Here is a 20,141-nt window from a genome sequence, read left to right as displayed (position 1 = left end):
TGCTGCTGCTGCTGCTGCCCGCCAGCTGCCGGGCGCTGGAAGGTGAGCGGCGTCGGGGGGCGGCCCGAGCCGGGCACGGAGGGTGCAGGCCGCGCGGGTGGAGCGCCCGTCGGGGGAGGCTGCCGGACTGGCGCCCACTTCGAAGACCGAAGGACGGGTGGGAGGACGCCTCCCTCCCCCGGAGCCGCCCAGGTGGTTCGAACTGGCTACCAGACGGGCGGTCGAGGGCACCTGGATTGAGATGAGGGTCCTCAGCCTTTGTGGGAAGACCCTACACTCACGGCCAAGAAGCAGGGTGGTCCTCGGTACCTCGCTGAGACGAGGAAGGGTGGGCGATGCAACCCTAGCAGGGGGCCACGAGGCTGTCCTGGGTCTCCTCTTGGGGGGCGGGGAAGACCACTGGCTAGGAACCCGTTGGAGTTAACTGAGAGTGTGAATGCTCGCACCCCGCCTTGTCTGGGGGTGACTGCGGGGGAGGAGAGGCGGGGGCCGCTCATTGTTTATGGTTTACTGAGCGCCAAATACACACACGGTGTTGTGCGTGGGCGGGCATTGCACGGGGCTTTGCGCTTACTCGGACTCACCCCAGCCGTGTCCTCGGGTCCCCAGTGAACCCCGAAAGTTGTAGGGGGCGCTCGGTGCAGCGCCGGCGCCAACCAGAGGGGAAAGGCCTGGTTTTCCATTGGGTTGTGTGAAACCTGCCAAGACTGCCAAGGGGGTAGCTGCAACTTCAAAAGGCTGCACTTGGAAGAACAGCCTGGGGGTTGTTGGCTCCGGCTAGTGAGCTCGCACAGAGGCCACTTGACACAATCCTGCGGGGACAGAAGCACCTCGCTGATCACAAACAATGGAGAGACTCACACACAGTTTACAAAAACTTGGGGGTCATTAAACTGAGGGGAGAGGAACCTTCCTTTATGTGGGAGTGCATGGAGCGGGAGAAGATGCCACAGAAATTTGGAAGAAACTGGAACACAGGCAGTGTTTATTTTAAGCATCTTTTAACAAACCTAGTCACTTTCTTAGTTTAGGAACAAAAAATGGGATTCTGCCATAACTTGGTTTGCTCATACGTTCACACTTGTAAACTGGAAGGCTGGAAGGGAAAATGGCATAGAGTTCAAAGAGAAAGGCCAGGCTGCCTCTGGGGCTTTCTGGTTTCCTCCAGGGGAGGTTTGTAGGATCTCCCACCCCCTTTTACCTCGGGGTCCACCGGGGCTGACGGTTATGCACAGGAGTGGACACAGGCAGAGGCAGACAGGCACACAGAGGTCACGCCCACACTGGCACACTCACGTGCACTCACCCACACGTGTGTGATAGGATCACAGGCCAGGCGTGAGAAACCAGTGTGGGGTTTTGTTGCTCACTGCCTAAGGGTGTGAGTCAGGGAACCTGTTTCCAGGTCTGTGTCTCAGCTGGGGAGAGGCAACACCAGCATACACACAAGCACTTACACACTCATTCGGCTGTATGTCGGTGTGTATGCCAGAGCCTGTGCAGTGGGGTGTGGTGGGTGCTGGTGCTCAGAATGGAGTGGGGGGGGGGGTTGTGTGAACGAGGGCTACAGTAGGGAGGCTCACCCTTCTACCTCTCTTCCCTCTTTCTGCCCTCAGTACTTCCAGACTTTCCAAACCTTACACCCCTTCCCAGTCTTGCGGTCTGCCGGGCCCCAGCTGGGAACTGGTATCTGGGTGTCCAGGCCGAGAGGCTGATGAGGAGGCATAGTCCAGATCAACTGGCAGCCACTGTGGGGCCTTTTCATGGTGGCTTCTAGACTCTGGTCCACCAAGGCCATCTCCTTCAAGTTGGTCATGGCTCCTGACCCTGTGGGCTTCCGTTTGTGTGTGTGAGAGAGATGCCCCAGGATGCTAACAGATCCTCCAGCTTGGCCTCCGGGTGGAGCTGGGGGAGGGAGTGGGGGTAGCCATGCTGCCCCCCATATTAGTTGTTCTGGACTCTAATATATGTAAAGTGCTTAGCACATACTCCTTGGTATTCAAGGATTGGTGGCCTCCGGGTGGAGCTGGGGGAGGGAGTGGGGGTAGCCATGCTGCCCCCCACATTAGTTGTTCTGGACTCTAATATATGTAAAGTGCTTAGCACATACTCCTTGGTATTCAAGGATTGGTTATTATTATTGTGAATACCCTGCCGGAGGGTCCGCTCCCTGGGGAGCCCAAGCAGTGAAACTGGGAGGGTGGTGGCTCAGGTTCAGCTCTGTGTGTCTTGTGTACCCTTGTCCTGCCCTGGGAGGTTGGAAAAAGGAATGGTGGGGGAGGGAAAGGCTAGCCTGAGGGTTGGGGGGAGAAGTCCCTTCTGTGTCTTTGCAGCTCCTAGTTGGGAAAGGGGTGAGAGTCGGCTAGCAGGGCCAGACATTCAGCTGTTCCCTCCCTGTAGCCTGCACTCCTAGCCTCCCCATTTGGGGGCTTGAAGGGCAGAGTGGGTAGACTTCCAGGGTCTTGGGCTGTGATCAGAGGACAGGGCTATGAGGACCCTTGGCAGTGAAGATGAGTTCAGCCACCAAGTTTCATGGGCAGGGGTCTCGCCTCCCCTCACTCCAGCTTTCCTCTTGGCTGTCAGCATGTTAGGGCCATTACAGCTGAGCCTGGGTGCCCACTGTTTACATGCTCTCTGGCTCTTGGCCCTCCCTGCACACTTGGGGTTCACCAAGACTGCACCAGGGGCCTCTGGTTTTCTGTATCAATGGGGTCTAGGACCCTTGCTTGCTCCCCTACTGAAGAAATACCCCTATCCTCTGATTGATTGAAATCCCCTCCACCTCCACGCAGGCACACACAAACACTGTAACCTCAGATTTGCCTATAGATTGAGGGAAATAGGGCCCCCCCTTTTGAGGAACTCCCCCCAGCCACCATTCTCCTCCCTGTTTAGGCCAGGGGTGAGTGGAATGTGGGGTGCAGAGCTATAATCGGACTAGGAGCGGGGCCTAAGGTGAGGGAGGGTGTCTGGACCTTGCGTCCTCTTATACTTGAGTAACATCCAGAGATCCCTGTCGCCAGCTATTATTAAGCCATGGGGACCGGTGTCTCCTCAGCTGGTGAAGGCATGCTCGCTGAGCCCCTCGGTGGGGTGGGGGTGGCGGCTGTGGTGGCAGCGGGAATGGCCTTGGGGATAACTCCCTAGGGAACCTCTGGGAGTGGGAGCCCATCCCTTCCTCAAAGCTGCAGCAGCGGCCACTGCAGAGGGGCTTGGGCCTGGGATTGTTGTGGTTTGCTCACTTGTTCGAGTTTTGCCACCTCCCCCAGTCCCTGTTTGTCCCCATCTAGCCCTTCTGAGCTGCCCAGGAGGGACAGGACAGGAGCAGGTATTTGGGGGAACCAGTTTGTTTGTGACTACCCTCCCTTTATCCAGAGCTGCCACCGCCACCGCTGTCTGTCGCTGGCAGTGAGCTCAAGCCGAAGGTGCCATGGGCACGGCCTCGCCACCCAGCCTTCCACTAATTAAACAGCAGAAGAGGCTGAATCACCAGGCAGGCCTGCATAGTTTGAAAATTGTAGCTCTGCCTGTTGTGCTGAGTCAAACTGGTTTGTCAGGATTGGGCAGCTGGTGGGGGGTGGGAGGGGGGCAGGCACCCGGAGATGGGGACTGTAGGGTACAGTTGGGCACTTGATGGATGGAAGAAGCCCCCTGTCCCAAAGGGCAGGGTCTTCCCACTGCTTTCTTCCCTCACACCCTGACCAGACTCATTGGGGCCAGAGCCCTGGGAAAGGGCTTGTGGCGGGCCTGTCCGTCCATCCTCTGGCTGACTGACAAGGGCTCGAGGAACACAGGCCTCTGGGTGCCCTGCCCTGCCCTGTGCTTCTTACTGCCTTTTCCTCCTTCTTGGGTTTATTTCATTAGAAATCCCCATGGTCCCAGTGGGGAGGATGAAACACAGAATGTGTTCTCGGTCACGGGAGCCAGGGCGGAGGGATAGGGGAGGGCCTAGAGAGGCAGACCCTGGGGGGTCCCATGGCAGGGGTCCCCGGAGACTCTTCTCCCTAGGCTGATCCCCAAGTGCAGGTCCCTTGGGTTGGTTGGCTGAGGTGGAGACCCCTGGGTGGGGGGCCAAGTGCAGGGGTGCTTGGAGTGTCCTCCCTCCCTTCTCAGGCAGTGCCTCCAGGTGTCCTCCTGGCCGAGCCCTGGAGCCTGACCTTCTGTGTCCCTTCAAAGGCCCTGGACTGCAGTGTGGCCTGGAGGCTTCTTGCTTCTCATTCTCTGGGTCTCCAGGACACCCTTTCTCCTAAGGCAAAGGGGTATTGTCGGGTCCTGCAGCTCCCAGAAGCTGGATGGCCCTTGGCTAGAGCAGGTGGCAGGGTCCCGCCTGGTGCCTGTGCACCAGGGTGTCTTAATAAGGGTGTCAGACACTAGCCAGGTGTCCGCGATCCTTTCCCACACTGGGCTTTCAGCTGGTGTGGAAGAGTGTTACCAAAGTACCTGCGCCATATCCCGTGCCACCCACTCCCCAAGGGTTCCTAGGCCCTTGAGCCGGTGCCATTGTGCTGGTAGGGCAGTGACCTGGTACTCCGGCAGGGACTGCACCTGGGAGGCCCCACCCGGCCCCACCCAGAGCCATCTTCATGGCTCTGCTCCACCCTGAGCCCTGTGACCTGACTGACAGCTTCTCTGGTCAGAGCCTGGGCACCAGGAAGCTAGCCTGGGACTTGTTCCTCACTCGTTAGCCCCTCCCCCGCCCTTCCCTGTGCCCCTGCCAGGGCTGTCCCCACACTGCTGCTTTCTTCCCAAGGGACCAGAGTGACTGCCCTGCCTGGGCAGTTGAGGGCAAGGAGAGCAGCAAGCAGCCAGAGCCTTTACCTTCTCTACCTCCACCTCCACCTCACTTGAAGACACATCCCACAGAAAGACATACTTGTGTGTGTGTGTGTGTGTGTGTGTGTGTGTGTGTGTGTGTGTTACGTACACGGAGGGCAAGCTGAGGCTTTACACCACCAACTCGAGGTCTTGATCCTCCCCCTGCATATGTTCCTGTGGGGGCAGTGGCATGTGGCAGTGGTGGGCACTGGGTGTGTAGCTGGTGTGTGGCGACGTAAACGCTGTGGCTCAGTCCGTGTGGGGAGACCGATGTGTGTGTTTTCATTTGATTGCGCTCAGACTGCGGCTTGTAGCTAGCGACGGTGTGTGCAATTGGGTGTGCACGAGAGTGTACCGTCAAGTGCACGCCTATGTCTCTGGAGCCCGGCCCGTGTGCAAGGGAGAGGTCAGAGTAAGCCTTTGCCTCAGGTCAGACTGACTGCTTGCACCACATGTGTCTCAGGAAGGCAGGCCGGGGCTGTGTTTGTGGGCGGCTGTGGCTTTGTTTGTGTGTTTTGTTCACCATGTGTGTTGACTTGTTGATTTGCGCCAGTGGTGGGGACTGAGCCCGGCCACCGAGAACGGGGTGCTGTGTGCATATCTGTGTGTGTGTGCACATGCGCGCGTGAGTGTGCACGCAGGCGAGAGCCACCCAGCTGCTGCCACGTGGCTGCTCTCTGTGGCCCTCTGGAAACCCGAAAGGGGTGTTGCTTCATTCACTGGTGAACGTTGAAGAGCCCGCGCCCCAGAAAGAAAAGCCCAGGCCCGGCGCCCACTTCTCTGCTGGCATTGGGCGGCTGTTGAGGTTCCTGCCTGACACTGAGCCCTGTGTCTGGAGAGTGGCCTGCCTTTCCCCTCATCTCTCTCCAGCAGCCAACTGGAGGGATGGGGTGCCCTAGGCAGCTGGGGGAGTTTGGAGGTGGCTCCTCCATCCCTCTTTTGTCCTTGTCCCCTGTTGTTCATATCTTCTGCCCGGCATGTATCTGTGCACATGCACTCGCCACACATGGAGCAGAGAGAAGCGGGCTCTCTCTGTCATGGGTTCTGTGGGCCCACACCCACACCCCCCCTTCTCTGTCCAGGCAAAAGGCCAGAGGTTTCCTGCCAGAGGTGGCACCCAAGTGGAACCTAGCCTTTCCTCTGGGGCATGGGCAAGCTGTCAGGAGCAGACCCCCTCCTCCAGAAAAGTTGGGAAAGCGAGGCCCCCCTCCCCACCAGGGTGACCGGAGCCCTTCCTCAAGCCCACATGATTGGAAATCCAAGTCCTCTCCTCATTAATGGGAAAAATGTGCCGAGATTGAGCGATGGCCAGGGCTGAGCGATGGCCAAGCCTATCCCCTCCCTCTCTCACTCCCCAGAAATTAAACAGAAATGAAGAGCCTCCCCACCTCCCCTCCCTCTCTCCGAGCGAGCCAGCGAGCGCGGGGCTTGTTTTAAACTGTGGGGGGATCTGGCTGGTGGGGGAGGGGGCTGAATATTCGGGTTTAAACAGTTCCAGATGGGTTTGGCGCAGGCAGAGCAGAAGGAAGCGAGGGAGCGGGAGGAGGAGGCAGTGCGCGCGGGAGCCCAGCCTGCTCCGGCGGCGGGCAGCGGCGGCGGCGGGCAGGCGGACTGGCGGGCGGGCTGGCGGGGGGAAGGGGCGCGCTTGGCTCGGATGGATCCCAGGGACAGGAATACTCCTGGCTGCGGGCGGGGGAAGAGGCCACTTGGCAGCCCCCTCGCTGCCCCTGCCTCGTCTCCTTGGGCCCTGTCTCTCCATCTCACTGCCTTTTGTAGTGCGCCGCCGGCCCTCCCTGCTGTCTGGTCCCCGTCCTCCCGGCCGCTCCGCCCGCTCATCCCCGGGCCCCGTCCCTGCTCACCACTGCTCCAGTGTCTGTGTGTCCGCCAGCCTGCCTGCCCGAGGCGCCATCAGGCCGCCGACGGGCCGAGCGGGTTCACCTGCAGCAGGGCCCTCCATGGACGGAGGCTCGGCCGCTTCCCCCCGCGCGCGGCCCGAGGACACGGGAGCTCCACCCGCTGGGCTCTCCGCCGCCCTGCGCGCAGACCCGGGCGTCAGGGAGCCAATGAACGTGGCCGACCCGGAGCCTGTGCGGCCTGGGGCTTTGCGCCCGCCCGCCGTCAGCGCCCCGGCTTCAGTGCTGCGGAGCCGCGGGAGAAGGCTGCTGGCCCTGGCGCTGCCGGGTTACAGGAACGCGTGGACACCTTCTCTCCCACCTTTCCTGCGCTGTGGTCTGAGCACGGGGTCAGCCTGGGCTTTTGGAGAGCAGAGCTGGCCAGTTCGAGCACAGAGCAGATGCCCAGGGAAGCTAGTGTAGGTCCGAAACATTCCTGGGCCCTGCTTGTGCAGGGCAAGGGGAAATGGAACGCAGGATTAGTGCCGAGACAAAGCCCTGGCCCACCCGCCCGCCCGCTTCCCAGAGGTGGGGGGTGGGGAGCTCAGTTGGAACTTAAAGTGAATACAGAAATAATCCAGGGTTTCACTGTTGCCCACTTTACAGAGGGTCGTCTGTCCCACATAGGGCCCTGGTTATGGGGTTAGATTTGGGGTCAGATAGATCTGAATTTGAACCACCCTTCAGCCCGTCACCCCAACCTTTACCATAGGCCATGTCATATTTTCACTCCGTTAACATGCATTCAGTTTCCTATGCAAGCTACAAACCCTATTCACATGGGCTCTACAAGCTACAAGCTCTGTTCACGTGGGCCTGTCATAGAGGAGAATGTGGTAGATGGGCTCTATCTGCCCTTCAGCAGCACCTTCTACCCCAAGAACTGAATGCGCTCTCTTGGAGCTGGTTCTGCATCTTGGTTCCCACACCACCTCCAAAAAGCATTCCAGCTCGTCTCCCTTGGGTGTGTGGGTGGGAGGTGAGAGCTCAGGAGGCTGGCTCTGGCTAACCAGTCCCCGCCGCCGCCGCCCCCCCACCCCCTCCTGAAGCAGTGTGTGGGGCTGGGCCTTTGTGCTGGAAATGGAGTCAGGGGAGGCCAGGGCAGCCTGGGCTGAAGCACACAACCCTTTGTTCCCAGATAAAGGCCCTGCCGGCCTCTTTGTGTGGAGATTAGCAGAGCCTGTAGGTGTGTGAACCGGCCCCTGGCTCCTGCCTCATTAACCCTGGCCTGGGGTCAGCAGCAAACACCCACCCCCAGCCAGCCTGACCTGACATCTCACTGGGACATCTCAGGCCTGGCTGGGACCTCCTCTGCTGGGGCTTTGGGTTTAGGGCATGGTTCCAGTGGCACTGAGCCTACTGTGCCCATGCCCTCCCCGGATCACCTCCTCTCTCTCCAAGCTGAGCTTAGTCCCTGACCTTTTCCTCTGGTTGTTCTTCTAGAGACCCTCATGGACACGAAGTGGGTGACTTCCGAGTTGGCGTGGACATCTCACCCAGAAAGTGGAGTAAGGCTTCCTACCGTCTATCGGGCCTCCTCCCCTCTGCGGGCCTGCCACCCTCTGCACTTGCCCTCGCCTTGCGACCTCACCCGCCCATCTTTCTTTCCTTCATTCACATATCACACAACTCAATAGTTAATTCCTATCAAGAAGGACATTTTCTTCTTCTTTGTATTCCTGGTTATTCGTGTCATTATTTTCATTCTTTCCTGATGATCATCTCTGTGGGAGTTCTCTCTCTCTCTCTCTCTCTCTCTCTGGCTGCCATGTACCCTGCACACCATCTTTGCCCTCCTCCTCCTCTGCTCACCTCTCAGTTTGTCTCCAGCCTGCTCCATCCCCCTCCTGCTGACAGTCCTGTGCAGGCCTGGCCAGCTCCTCCTTCCTGGGCCCTTGGAAAGAGCCAGGAGCATTGCTGCCAGGTCTCTGACTTCCTATGAGATCTTGAGTGAGTCCCTTCCCCTCTCTGGGCCTCCATTTCTCAGCCACTGCATTTCTTTGGTATTGACATCGCAGACATCTTAGCTGCCACCTGGGATTGCACGCAGGCCTATGCGGAGCTTTAGGACACTGGGGCAGGATGGAGCGGTGGTCCTGAGTACACGCAGGCCCTGCACTTACCAGACCTGGCCAGTATGACCTTGAGCAAGCCTCCTGCTTCTGTAAGCCTTTGCTTCTAGAATAGGAGCAGCAAATGCACCCCTCCCAGAGTGGTGGTAAGGGTCAATGTGGTGGTAATGTCCATCTCCGCCCACCCCTGTCCAGCCTATTCTGACCTGTGATGACTCCGTGACAGTTTCCAAAGCTGTGAATCAGGATGGCAGCCGACAGCCTCATTTTTCTCTCTGAGAGGCTGATGATTTTGAACCACGAACCTTGTCAACGGTCAAACACTTCTCCCATAAGGCCACTGAGGCTCCTTGTAATAGCGACAGCTAGTGTTTATTGAATGCTTGCTATGTCAGATGTCTTTATATGATATAAAGTCACTTAATTTTGCGTAGCCTTATTATTCCAATCGGTTCTGTTTTACCGCTGAGGAAACAGAGACATGAAAGGTAATCAGTACCATAGTTAATGGAACCCTGGTGGCATAGCAGCTCCATGTGGGGCTGCAACCGATGGCAGTGAGTTTGGGTTTGGGAGCTGGAGGTAATAGTTACATAGTACTTGCCATGTGCCCAGCCTAGTTGGAAGCCTTTCTTTCTTTCCCTAGCTCAGCGTAGCTGGTATTTTTACCCTCTGTTACAGATGGGGAGATGGAGGCACAGAGAGGTTAGGTTAAGTGACTTGCAAAGCAAGTTGAGAGTTGAGATTAGAGCCTGTAGAGGCTCGCTCCAGAGTCTGTCTGTGAAGTCCACGTGGTAGACCTGTTTTTGGCAGGTACCTGCATTGACTCCATGTTTTTGGTTTGGTCCATGCGCAGTGGGAAGAAGTGAGTGGCTATGACGAGGCCATGAACCCCATCCGCACGTACCAGGTGTGTAATGTGCAAGAGTCCAGCCAGAACAACTGGCTGCGCACGGGGTTCATCTGGAGGCGGGACGTCCAGCGCGTCTACGTGGAGCTCAAGTTCACCGTGCGTGACTGTAACAGCATCCCCAACATCCCTGGCTCCTGCAAGGAGACCTTCAACCTCTTCTACTACGAGGCCGACAGTGACGTGGCCTCCGCCTCCAGCCCCTTCTGGATGGAGAACCCCTATGTGAAGGTGGACACCATCGCCCCTGATGAGAGCTTCTCACAGCTTGACACTGGCCGCGTGAACACCAAGGTGCGCAGCTTCGGGCCGCTCTCCAAGGCCGGCTTCTACCTGGCCTTCCAGGACCAGGGCGCCTGCATGTCTCTCATCTCCGTGCGGGCCTTCTACAAGAAATGCGCGTCCACCATTGCGGGCTTTGCCCTCTTCCCCGAGACCCTCACTGGGGCTGAGCCCACGTCTCTCGTCATTGCCCCCGGCACCTGCGTCCCCAATGCTGTGGAAGTGTCGGTGCCCCTCAAGCTCTACTGCAACGGCGATGGGGAGTGGATGGTGCCCGTCGGCGCCTGCACCTGTGCCACCGGCCACGAGCCAGCCGCCAAGGAGACCCAGTGCCGCCGTAAGTGGGCGCTGGCCTGGGGGAAGGTGGGAGGGAAGGGGAGGGCCTGGGCCGCAGCCACCTGCCTCCCCGCCCTCTCATCCACCGCCAGACAAGGAGGCCTGGCACCAGGTCCGGGGCAGAGGGAGGAAATGGAAGAGTGGGTATCAGGTGCAGAGAACGTGAGGAAGGAGGAGGGAATGGAAAGGAGATACTAAGATAATAAGAAATGAGGCAAGATAATACGAGAAAAGATGACGTTGAAGAGAGATGTGGACAATCCCTGACAAGCAGGCCTGGTGTACCTGGTCCAGGACTTGGGAGGCCAGCAGGGGGTCTGCTTTGTCCCACCCCGAACACATATTCCAGGTGTAGTAGATGGGCCCTGGGGCTGCTGAGCGCCTCTTGTGGGCCCTCTTGTCTCGGGGCGCCTTCTGCTCCTTAAGGGGGTGTGCATCCTCCTGGACCCCTGACCGCAGTGTGTGGCCTCCGGTCAAGTTACTGACCTCTTAGGCTCTAATGGGAGCATTGTTGGTGATTACTTTGTAGGGTTGAAACGAGGCCTGAGTGGGTAAATGCATATGAAGCCTTGAGCCAGGCCCTGGCAAGACCGTGTAGGGGCAGCCCCGCGCCTCAGGAGTCCTGGGATGCATGGAGACCCGGCATGCTCTTGTCTGTATTTTATCTCTGAGGCTAGGCGACTTGCCCCTGGTGGTTAGCCAAGACCCTTAATAAGATCTTACAGAGAACTAGACGCTCCTGTTACAATGCCCAATCGCACAGGTGCTCGCCTCCACACACCCGGTTACCTGGGTCGCATCCAGTTACCTCCTCCATTTGGCCAGTAAGGAAACTGAGTCTCTGAGGGGTTCAGGACCCACGGTCACAGAGCTGACAAGGCCTCAAGGGGAGCCTAGCCCGAGTGCTCTGCCCTGGCCCTCCATGAGAGTGTCCCCCTGGGGCCCGCAGCCTGTCACTCTGAAGGCTCTCATCACAGTACCAGGAATTGGGGGGGCGAGGGGTATGGCTGCTGCAACCTGGCTGTGAGACCAGCTTGCCCTGGGAAGGTGACTGGAACCATTCCTGGCCCTCCACTTGGCTCTGGGAACCTGCCTAGACTTCCTCTTCTGAAGGGGAGTAGGGGTGGGGGGTGATGAGCTGACAGCCTGAAGAGGCTCTGCAGGTCCCTGACAGGAAGTGCCTGCAGGTTCCCTTAGCAACCAGGCTGGCCTGGCCTCTGCCCCCCTCCCCCACGGGCTCCTCTGGAAGGGCTGGACTGGACTCTCCCTTTACTGGGAGACAGGAGATTGGCTCCCAGGGTGGGCACAGCCCATCTTTGGGCTGGGGTAGCATGTGGGTCAGGTTGACTGTCCAGACAGTCCTAATGTATGCCCATTATCCTGTGCCCTTTTCATTCTCAATACCCTCTAGTCACCTCTAGTGACAGGTGACAAGGCCACTCTCCAGAGAAGATGGGATGGGGACCTACAGAACTCATGCCCAGGGCGCTGCATGGACACGCAGCGGGAGGAGGGTCTTTAGGCTCTGAGCTCTGGGCAGCTTTGGGGCCTCTGAACTCTGAGTGACCCCAGAGGTCCTCTGGCCGGCTCCCCTCCTCCCCACCCCCAGTTCCCACCCCTGGCCAAGGGCAGGACGGAGCTGCCCCCTGACTGGTGGGAAGCTTGACTGTGAAACTGAGGCCCCACCTCCTGGCTGTTGGAGGGGTTGTTTGTCTTGAGGGTCCCCAGGAATGCCCTTCCTAGGGCTCCAGGGAGGGGTGGGGTGTCATGTCCCCGCCCAATGCAGGGCACTGCCAGTCCGCTGGTGGTCTGTCGTTCCTGTGCCGCCTCCTCTTCCTCCTCCTCTCTCTTCCCTGCCTCAACAAGCCCAGGCCGTTCAGGTGATAGGGCTGACGTCTTCCTCCTCCAAGAGGCCCCGGGGGGGAGGTGGGGGGTATAATCTGCTGACATGGGGTTTCCATGGGGCAGAAGGGCCTTTTGTGGCTGCAGCTGGAGTTAAGTAATGCCCGCCTCAGTTGCCCCCACAACCTCGGAGGTGGGGGCGCTAGATTCTCACGGAGGTGGAGAAGATTGGTGTCTGTAGGGCTGGGAGGGGAGGTGAGCCCTGCCTTCTTCATCCCCCCCACTGCAGCCTGTCCACCTGGGAGCTATAAGGCGAAGCAGGGGGAGGGGCCCTGCCTCCCCTGTCCCCCCAACAGCCGCACCACCTCACCAGCTGCCAGCATCTGTCCCTGCCACAGCAACTTCTACCGCGCGGACTCGGACCCTGCAGACAGCGCCTGCACCAGTGAGTGGGCACGCCCCAGCCCCACGCCTGCCCTTGGGGGCTGAAGGTGCCGCTGTGAGACCCCCGCTCTCCAGAGGAGCAAAGTCAGAGAGGGTAGCTGCGGTGCCTTCCATGGCACTGCGGGGAGGTGGCCCCATGACCTCCCGGAGCCCGAGCCTGGGCCTGGCCGGTCCTGCCCAGAGGGGCCTTGGTGGGACAGTGTTGGCCCGCTGACTGTTGAAGCCCCCTGACCCCCAGCTCCCAGTCACAGAGACGGGACTTTCTGTCCACTAAAAATGGACGGCCTTGGGGTCCCCGGGGAGCAGTTCCCCACTGCCCTCTGCGGATGCCATGAGTTGGAATCCCCGCAGTGTAGGCTTGTGAGTTGGTGGTGGTGAAACGCCCTTCACTGGGTGGCAGGAGCCCTGGTGGCACTGTGGGTGAAGTGTTGGGCTGGCTGTAAAGTCGGCACTTCAAACCCGTCAGCCGCTCCGTGGGAAACGGATGAGGCTGTGTGCTCCCGTAGAGAGCCCCGCTCTCCTGCACAGTCAGTCGCCATGACTTGCGGTTAGTTCTGTGGCATTGGGTCCCTACAGGCCAAGCCTCAGGGACCAGCACAGTGAAGGGCTCCTCCCTGCGTACAGAACTGCCTTCCTCCTGGTCCACACCTCATGTGTCACATGCCTGGGGCAGCCCTGCTCCTGGCCTTTGGGGTTCCAGGCCTTGGGCCACAAGCGATAGGGTCATCATGGCCAAGGTGTCAGGTAGGGGGCATGTGAAAGGCGCTCATGAGCATTTACTGTGCTGAGTGCTGAGCCAGAGGGGTGCCCAGGAAGGGCAGTCTGGGTGCTCGGAGAGAGCAGATGGTTGAATCACGGAAGGCTGCCTAGAGGAGGTGACCCTTCCAGCTGGGTCTTGAAGGATAAAGAGGCATTCGCCACGTGATAATTTAAGCAAAGCATTCTGCGTAGGGCAGCTGAAACAGCTTTGGCGTGGGCAGGGGCTCTGAGCAGGTGGCCCCAGCCCCCAGCTCACTGCCGGCTCCCCTGCCTTGGCCGCAGCGGTGCCCTCTCCCCCCCGGGGGGTGATCTCCAATGTGAACGAGACCTCGCTGATCCTCGAGTGGAGTGAGCCTCGGGACCTGGGGGGCCGAGACGACCTCCTGTACAACGTCATCTGCAAGAAGTGCCGGGGGGGCGGGGGTCCCCCAGCCTGCTCGCGCTGTGACGACAACGTGGAGTTTGTGCCTCGGCAGCTGGGCCTGACCGAGCGCCACGTCCACATCAGCCACCTGCTGGCCCACACGCGCTACACCTTCGAGGTGCAGGCCGTCAACGGCGTCTCGGGCAAGAGTCCCCTGCCCCCTCGCTATGCAGCTGTGAACATCACCACCAACCAGGCTGGTGAGCAGGCGGTGGTTAGGGTGGGTTGGGGTAGCTTCTCAATGGGACCCCAGGGGCACTAGGCCCTCCGCAGGGTGCCAGAGCCTGGGGAGCCCCTGGTGAGCCACCACTCTGCCCCCAGCGCCATCCGAAGTGCCAACACTGCACCTGCACAGCAGTTCGGGCAGTAGCCTCACCCTGTCCTGGGCGCCCCCCGAGCGGCCCAATGGAGTCATCCTGGACTACGAGATGAAGTACTTTGAGAAGGTCAGTGCCTCTCAGGGCAAGATTCCCTCCAGATGGTGTGGGACCCTCGAGGTGAAGGGCCCGGGTGCTGTGGGCCCATGGGGTGGTCTGCGAGCCGCTAAGGATGATGCCTCCTGCCCCCGGCACTGCAGAGTGAGGGCATCGCCTCCACAGTGACCAGCCAGAAGAACTCCGTGCAGCTGGACGGGCTGCGGCCTGACGCCCGCTACGTGGTCCAGGTCCGGGCCCGCACGGTGGCCGGCTATGGGCAGTATAGCCACCCGGCAGAGTTTGAGACGACCAGTGAGCGAGGTTGGTAGCCCCCCCGCCCCGTGCCTGCCCCAGCTGGCTCTCACCATGCCACCCTTCACCAGCCCCTCTCCTCTGCAGGCTCAGGGGCCCAGCAGCTCCAGGAACAGCTCCCTCTCATCGTGGGCTCGGCCACGGCTGGGCTTGTCTTCCTGGTGGCCGTCACCATCATTGCCATCGTCTGCCTCAGGTACTCCCCGCCCCGGGCTGTTCCTGTGGCCGACTAGAGCTTCCCATTAACACCCAGAGATGGACCATGACCCCCTCAGGCCCAGAGCCTCCTTAGTCTCCTTGCTGGACGAACCCCCTTCCATCTACAGCCACGTCCTCTCATCCCGTCCCCCATCGCCTGCCTGCAGCTCCCCACAGGCCCAGGTCTTCTGTGCTGCCTGTCCCTGTGGGCCCAGGACAGAGGGAGCTACGGGTTTGTCTCAGACCTCCCTTCCGCTCGCCCTCCACTAGGAAACAGCGGCGCAGCTCTGATTCGGAGTACACAGAGAAGCTGCAGCAATACAGTGAGTTTATCTCTTCCCCAAGCCTTCCGGTCCCTTGCCTGTGCCTTTGCTCCATGAGCCCATACCCTGGGAGCTGGCACCATTTCATGAGCCCCCTCCCCACTCCAGGTACTCGCAGCCCATGCCCCACTCACCCCAGGTACTTGCAGCCCATACTCCACTCATCCCAGGTACTTGCAGCCCCTACCCCACCCCAGGTACTCGCATCACAACCCATACCCCACTCACCTCTGGTACTTTGCAGCCCATGTCCCACTCACCCCAGGTACTCGCATCCCATACCCCACTCACTCCAAGTACTGTGACTCTATATCCCACTCCAGGTACTCACAGCCCATACCCCACTCACTCCAAGTACTGTGACTCTATATCTCACCCCAGGTACTCGTAGCCCATACCCCACTTACTCCAAGTACTGTGACTCTATATCCCACCCCAGGTACTCGCAGCCCATACCCCACTCACTCCAAGTACTGTGACTCTATATCTCACCCCAGGTACTCGTAGCCCATACCCCACTCACTCCAAGTACTGTGACTCTATATCTCACCCCAGGTACTCACAGCCCATACCCCACTCACTCCAGGTACTGTGACCCTATATCCCACTCACTCCAGGTACTCGCAGCCCATGCCCCACTCACTCCAGGTACTCACAGCCTTTGCCCCACTCACCCCAGGTACTGTGACTCTATATCCCATTCCAGGTACTGTGAGCACGTCCTCACTGCATGACCCTTGGCCCCCAAAGCAATTAGTTCTATAGGAGAGACAAGACACACACACACATACACACACACACACACACACACACACACACACAGGAAACAATTAGACAGCAATCAGTTATTGAGCCAGGTGTTCCTGGTATGATGGGTTGTGATAGTTCAGAGAAGAGGAAGGCTTCCTGGAGAAGGTGAGCTTCCTGGAGATTGGCAGGGCTGAGAGCAGCGGAAGAGGCATTCCTGGCGAGCAGGGCCACTGGATGGTGGTGGGCGGGTGGGGAGGGTGCCCAGCTGTGGGGGCGGTGAGAAGATGCTCCAGACAGCTGCTGGGAGGAAGGCTGGGTAGTTGTGGCCAGCACCCTTTGGAGGGTCGTGGAAGGCCAGCAGAGGAGTCTGGACTTGAATCCGTCCTAGGTAATAGGAAAGGCCTTCGAGCTGGGGAGTGGTACAATGGAGCATTGTTTCAGGAAGACAGTGTGGTATGTGGGAGAGGTTGGTGGGAACAACGGCCAGAGGCGGGCACCCCAGCCGGAGGCTCTTGCAAGCGTCTGAGTGTTGAAGGCCTGGACAGGGCTGGAGCAGTGGGAATGAGGCATCTGAGCAGTCTGACGTGATGAGAGAGAAGGGGGCAGGGAGAGCAAGAGAGGAGTCCCTGGTTTCTAGCCCTTCTAGTGATCATTCTCTTACTGGGCCCGCTAGGGTGCTGGCTGAGAGGAGGAGGGGCCAGCCCGCAGGAAGGTTGCTGACCGTGTCCCCAAGCGGAGGGATGTCTTAACCCGTGTGTGAGGGTTGAGGTGACCCCTCACAGTCCCCGTCCTATAGACCTTTCCCCTCTTGTGCCTGCTCTGGAGACGAGCTCTGGCGGCATAGTGGTATAACCACAAGTAGGCAGTTCGAAACCACCAGCTCCTCTCGGGAGACAGTTGAGATGTTCTACCCCCGTCTTAGAAACCCGCAGGGACAGCTCGGCCGTGTGCTATAGGGTCGAGGTGGGTCGGCATCGCCGGCATGAGTTTGGTTTGGGCTTTAAGCCTCCTCTCTGCCTCCAGTCGTTCCTGGAATGAAGGTTTACATCGACCCTTTCACCTACGAGGACCCTAATGAGGCCGTGCGGGAGTTTGCCAAGGAGATCGACGTGTCATGTGTCAAGATTGAGGAAGTGATCGGAGCTGGTGAGTCCCGGGGGCACAGTGGGGGTGAGAGGCCAGGGCCTCCTCGGGGGAGGGTGGTACCAGAACTGTTCCTACCCTGTGCCCTGCAGGGGAGTTTGGGGAGGTGTGCCGGGGCCGGCTGAAGCAGCCGGGCCGCCGGGAGCTGTTCGTGGCCATCAAGACGCTGAAGGTGGGCTACACCGAGAGGCAGCGGCGGGACTTCCTGAGCGAGGCCTCCATCATGGGTCAGTTTGACCACCCCAACATCATCCGGCTGGAGGGCGTGGTCACCAAAAGCCGGCCTGTGATGATCGTCACTGAGTTCATGGAGAATTGCGCGCTGGACTCCTTCCTCCGGGTGAGAGCCAGCCCCGCGCTCCTCCCGCCCCTGCCACTATCCCCACAAACAGATGGACCCTACCTGCACCCACAGATAACCCACGGGGGGGCCACAGAGCAGGGGAGCTCCAGTCCTTATCCAGAGCCAGGGTTCAGCTCCTGCTCTGCCCCTTCCTACCTGTGTGACTTCTGGCAGGTGACTTAGCCTCTCTGAGTCTCCGGTGCCTCCTGTACAATGGGAGCAGTCAGGGCGATCGGGCAAGTTCGGATGTTGATTTCCAAATGCCTGGCACATGTTAGAGCAGCTTGCTTCCTCTTTGTGCCCTGGCCGTGCTCGCAGGGATAGAGCCGCAATCCCTGGCCTCTGTCTCCATGGAGGGAGTGGGCAGACCAGGGCAGGCATGGGGCCAGAAGGAGAGGATGGACCCCGAGCCTGCCTGTTGCCTGCAGCTCAACGACGGGCAGTTCACGGTCATCCAGCTGGTGGGCATGTTGAGAGGCATTGCTGCCGGCATGAAGTACTTGGCAGAGATGAACTACGTGCACCGGGACCTGGCTGCCAGAAACATCCTTGTCAACAGCAACCTGGTGTGCAAAGTCTCTGACTTCGGCCTCTCCCGCTTCCTAGAGGATGACCCCTCCGATCCCACCTACACCAGCTCCCTGGTACAGACAAGCAATAGCCGGGAGGGTGGGCAGGTAGGTGGGCAGGCAGGGGTGGGACCCACCAGCTGGGGGCTGGTGGGCAGCCCTGAGTCACAGAGTGAAGGGAGTGTTCTCCCCACACCAGGGCGGGAAGATCCCCATTCGCTGGACTGCCCCAGAAGCCATAGCCTACCGGAAGTTCACCTCTGCTAGTGACGTCTGGAGCTATGGGATCGTCATGTGGGAAGTCATGAGCTACGGAGAGCGGCCCTACTGGGACATGACCAACCAGGATGTGAGTGGGGCCGGGGCAGAGCCCAAGGTGGGAGGGAGCTGAGGATTGGTGGGGGGGTGGCCGAGCAGGGCCTTCCTCTGACTCCCTGCCCTGGGCCAGGTCATCAATGCTGTGGAACAGGACTACCGGCTGCCCCCGCCCATGGACTGCCCCACAGCGCTGCACCAGCTCATGCTGGACTGCTGGGTGCGGGACCGAAACCTCAGGCCCAAGTTCTCCCAGATTGTCAACACCCTGGACAAGCTCATCCGCAATGCTGCCAGCCTCAAGATCATCGCCACTGCTCAGTCTGGGTCAGACCTCTGTCCTGCTCCCCTCCCCACCTTGCTGCCTCTGCCCAAAAGACTCACTGACCCCCCACCCCTTCTCCCCACAGCCTGTCCCAGCCCCTTCTGGACCGAACGGTCCCGGATTACACCACCTTCACAACGGTCGGAGACTGGCTGGATGCCATCAAGATGGGACGGTACAAAGACAGCTTCATCGGTGCGGGGTTCACATCCTTTGACCTGGTAACCCGGATGACGGCAGAGTGAGTGTCCCCGAGGGCAAGGCCGGGCGGAGGCGCCAGCCCCGGGCTGAAGGAGGGACTGACCCCATCCTTGGTCCCCTCTGCAGGGACCTGCTCCGGATCGGCGTCACCCTGGCAGGGCACCAGAAGAAGATCCTCAGCAGTATCCAGGACATGCGGCTGCAGATGAACCAGACACTGCCCGTGCAGGTCTGACACGATGCCCCGTGGGCGACTCCGAGGACCGAGCGCATGCGGCCCACAGAGGCTCCGAGCAGCCGGTTGCACCCTCGGACAGACATCTGGATGCCTGCCTGCCTTTGGGCTGTGGCCGGAAGATGGAAGTTTGGGGAGAGCCCCAACTGGGGCTTCTTCAGGCGGTGCTCCCTCCCCAGGAAGTGGGCCCCAAACCTCTTCATATTGAAGATGGGTTAGGAGAGGGAGTGTGACCCCTCCCCAGGCCTTCCTGCTCTCCTGGAGGGATCCCCACCACCTCAGACTTGGCTGTGCTTCCTTGAGTGGGGGGTAAGCCAGGGGTCCATCGGGCCCAGCCCTGGCAGGGGTCTGCTCCCCCCAGGTAGGCAGAAAGCAGTCCCTCCCTCAGGAGCTGGAGGAGGGGACTCCAGGAATGGGGAAATGTGACACCCCTACCCCAAAGCCAACTGGCACCTCCAGTTTTCACAGGGACTGTTCTGGGGCCCAGGGCCTTGCCCCCACCCCTGTCCTTGGTGCTGTCAAAAAAGGGCAGGCAGGGGAGGGCTACCAAGCAGCCCTGCACCCCTCAGAGACTCTCAGAGCCAGAGGTCAGATGCGTGAGCGTGAGTGTGTGTGTGTGCGTGTGCAGGAGTGCACGCCCAGGCTGCACAGAGTGTATGGGTGAGCGTGTAAAAGCTTGGCCCATGTGCTGCAGTGGGGCAGCTGGGCCGTCGGCGGAATAAAGGCAATAAGATGATTCTCTGACCCTGCCTCCTTGCGCCTCCCAAGCCATGAAGGTGATTCCGTTCACAACCTTGGTGCCCTGCCCCTTCAGAGCGAACTCTGGAATCCTTGGGAGACCACATCCAGGCCTATCTAGGTTCCATGTCCACCTTTTGTGCTTTGGCCGCATTCCTTTGAGCGGCTAACAAATGTCTTAGAAGGGGGGAGGGGGAGCAGTCACAGGAAGGGTCGCCTAGCTTCTTCCTTCTGGGGCTGGGGCGGTCTAGTAACAGACGGCCTTTCACACCCATTGTCTCCGAGAGGCGAGGGGGTTGGTCAGTTCCCAGGGTCACGTGGCCAAGGACAAAGGGGATGAGAGCCCACTAGTGTTGAGATGGGATGTGGAGGGGAAGCCCGCTCCCTCAGCTGAGCCCCAGCCCCAAAGAGGGGCTCCCCTTCGGTGAGCGCTGCCTCCTCCCTCCCGCCTGTGGCTGGGCTGAACGCTCCATTTGTGTGCTGATCGTATTTAATCT

General features: G+C 59.8%; 1 protein-coding gene across 2 annotated transcripts; it reads left to right on the top strand.

Annotated features, from left to right (window-relative positions):
* Nucleotides 1-12: 12 nt before the first annotated feature.
* EPHB3 (EPH receptor B3) lies at nt 13-19,642 on the top strand. Of its 2 annotated transcripts, XM_045296450.1 has the most exons (17): nt 13-42; nt 8,151-8,215; nt 9,636-10,308; nt 12,439-12,594; nt 13,635-13,976; nt 14,098-14,222; nt 14,354-14,513; nt 14,592-14,700; nt 14,973-15,025; nt 16,799-16,921; nt 17,011-17,258; nt 17,690-17,905; nt 18,030-18,179; nt 18,279-18,472; nt 18,556-18,711; nt 18,798-18,900; nt 19,086-19,642. In XM_045296450.1, exons 2-17 carry the CDS (start codon nt 8,159-8,161, stop codon nt 19,137-19,139), a joined length of 2,919 nt encoding a protein of 972 aa, XP_045152385.1. In that variant the 5' UTR covers nt 13-42; nt 8,151-8,158; the 3' UTR covers nt 19,140-19,642. The 2 variants fall into 2 exon arrangements, with proteins under 2 accessions (XP_045152385.1, XP_004713486.1); XM_004713429.2 differs by having other exon boundaries at nt 14-42; nt 18,798-19,642.
* The last annotated feature ends 499 nt before the right edge of the window (nt 19,643-20,141 follow it).

This window comes from Echinops telfairi, unplaced genomic scaffold (genome assembly GCF_000313985.2).
Source record: "Echinops telfairi isolate 266 unplaced genomic scaffold, ASM31398v2 ScPeMD7_7407;HRSCAF=8445, whole genome shotgun sequence".
NCBI lineage: Eukaryota > Metazoa > Chordata > Mammalia > Afrosoricida > Tenrecidae > Echinops > Echinops telfairi.
The sequence above is the reverse complement of the archived record's forward strand: the minus strand, read 5'-3'. Positions and strand labels throughout refer to the sequence as shown.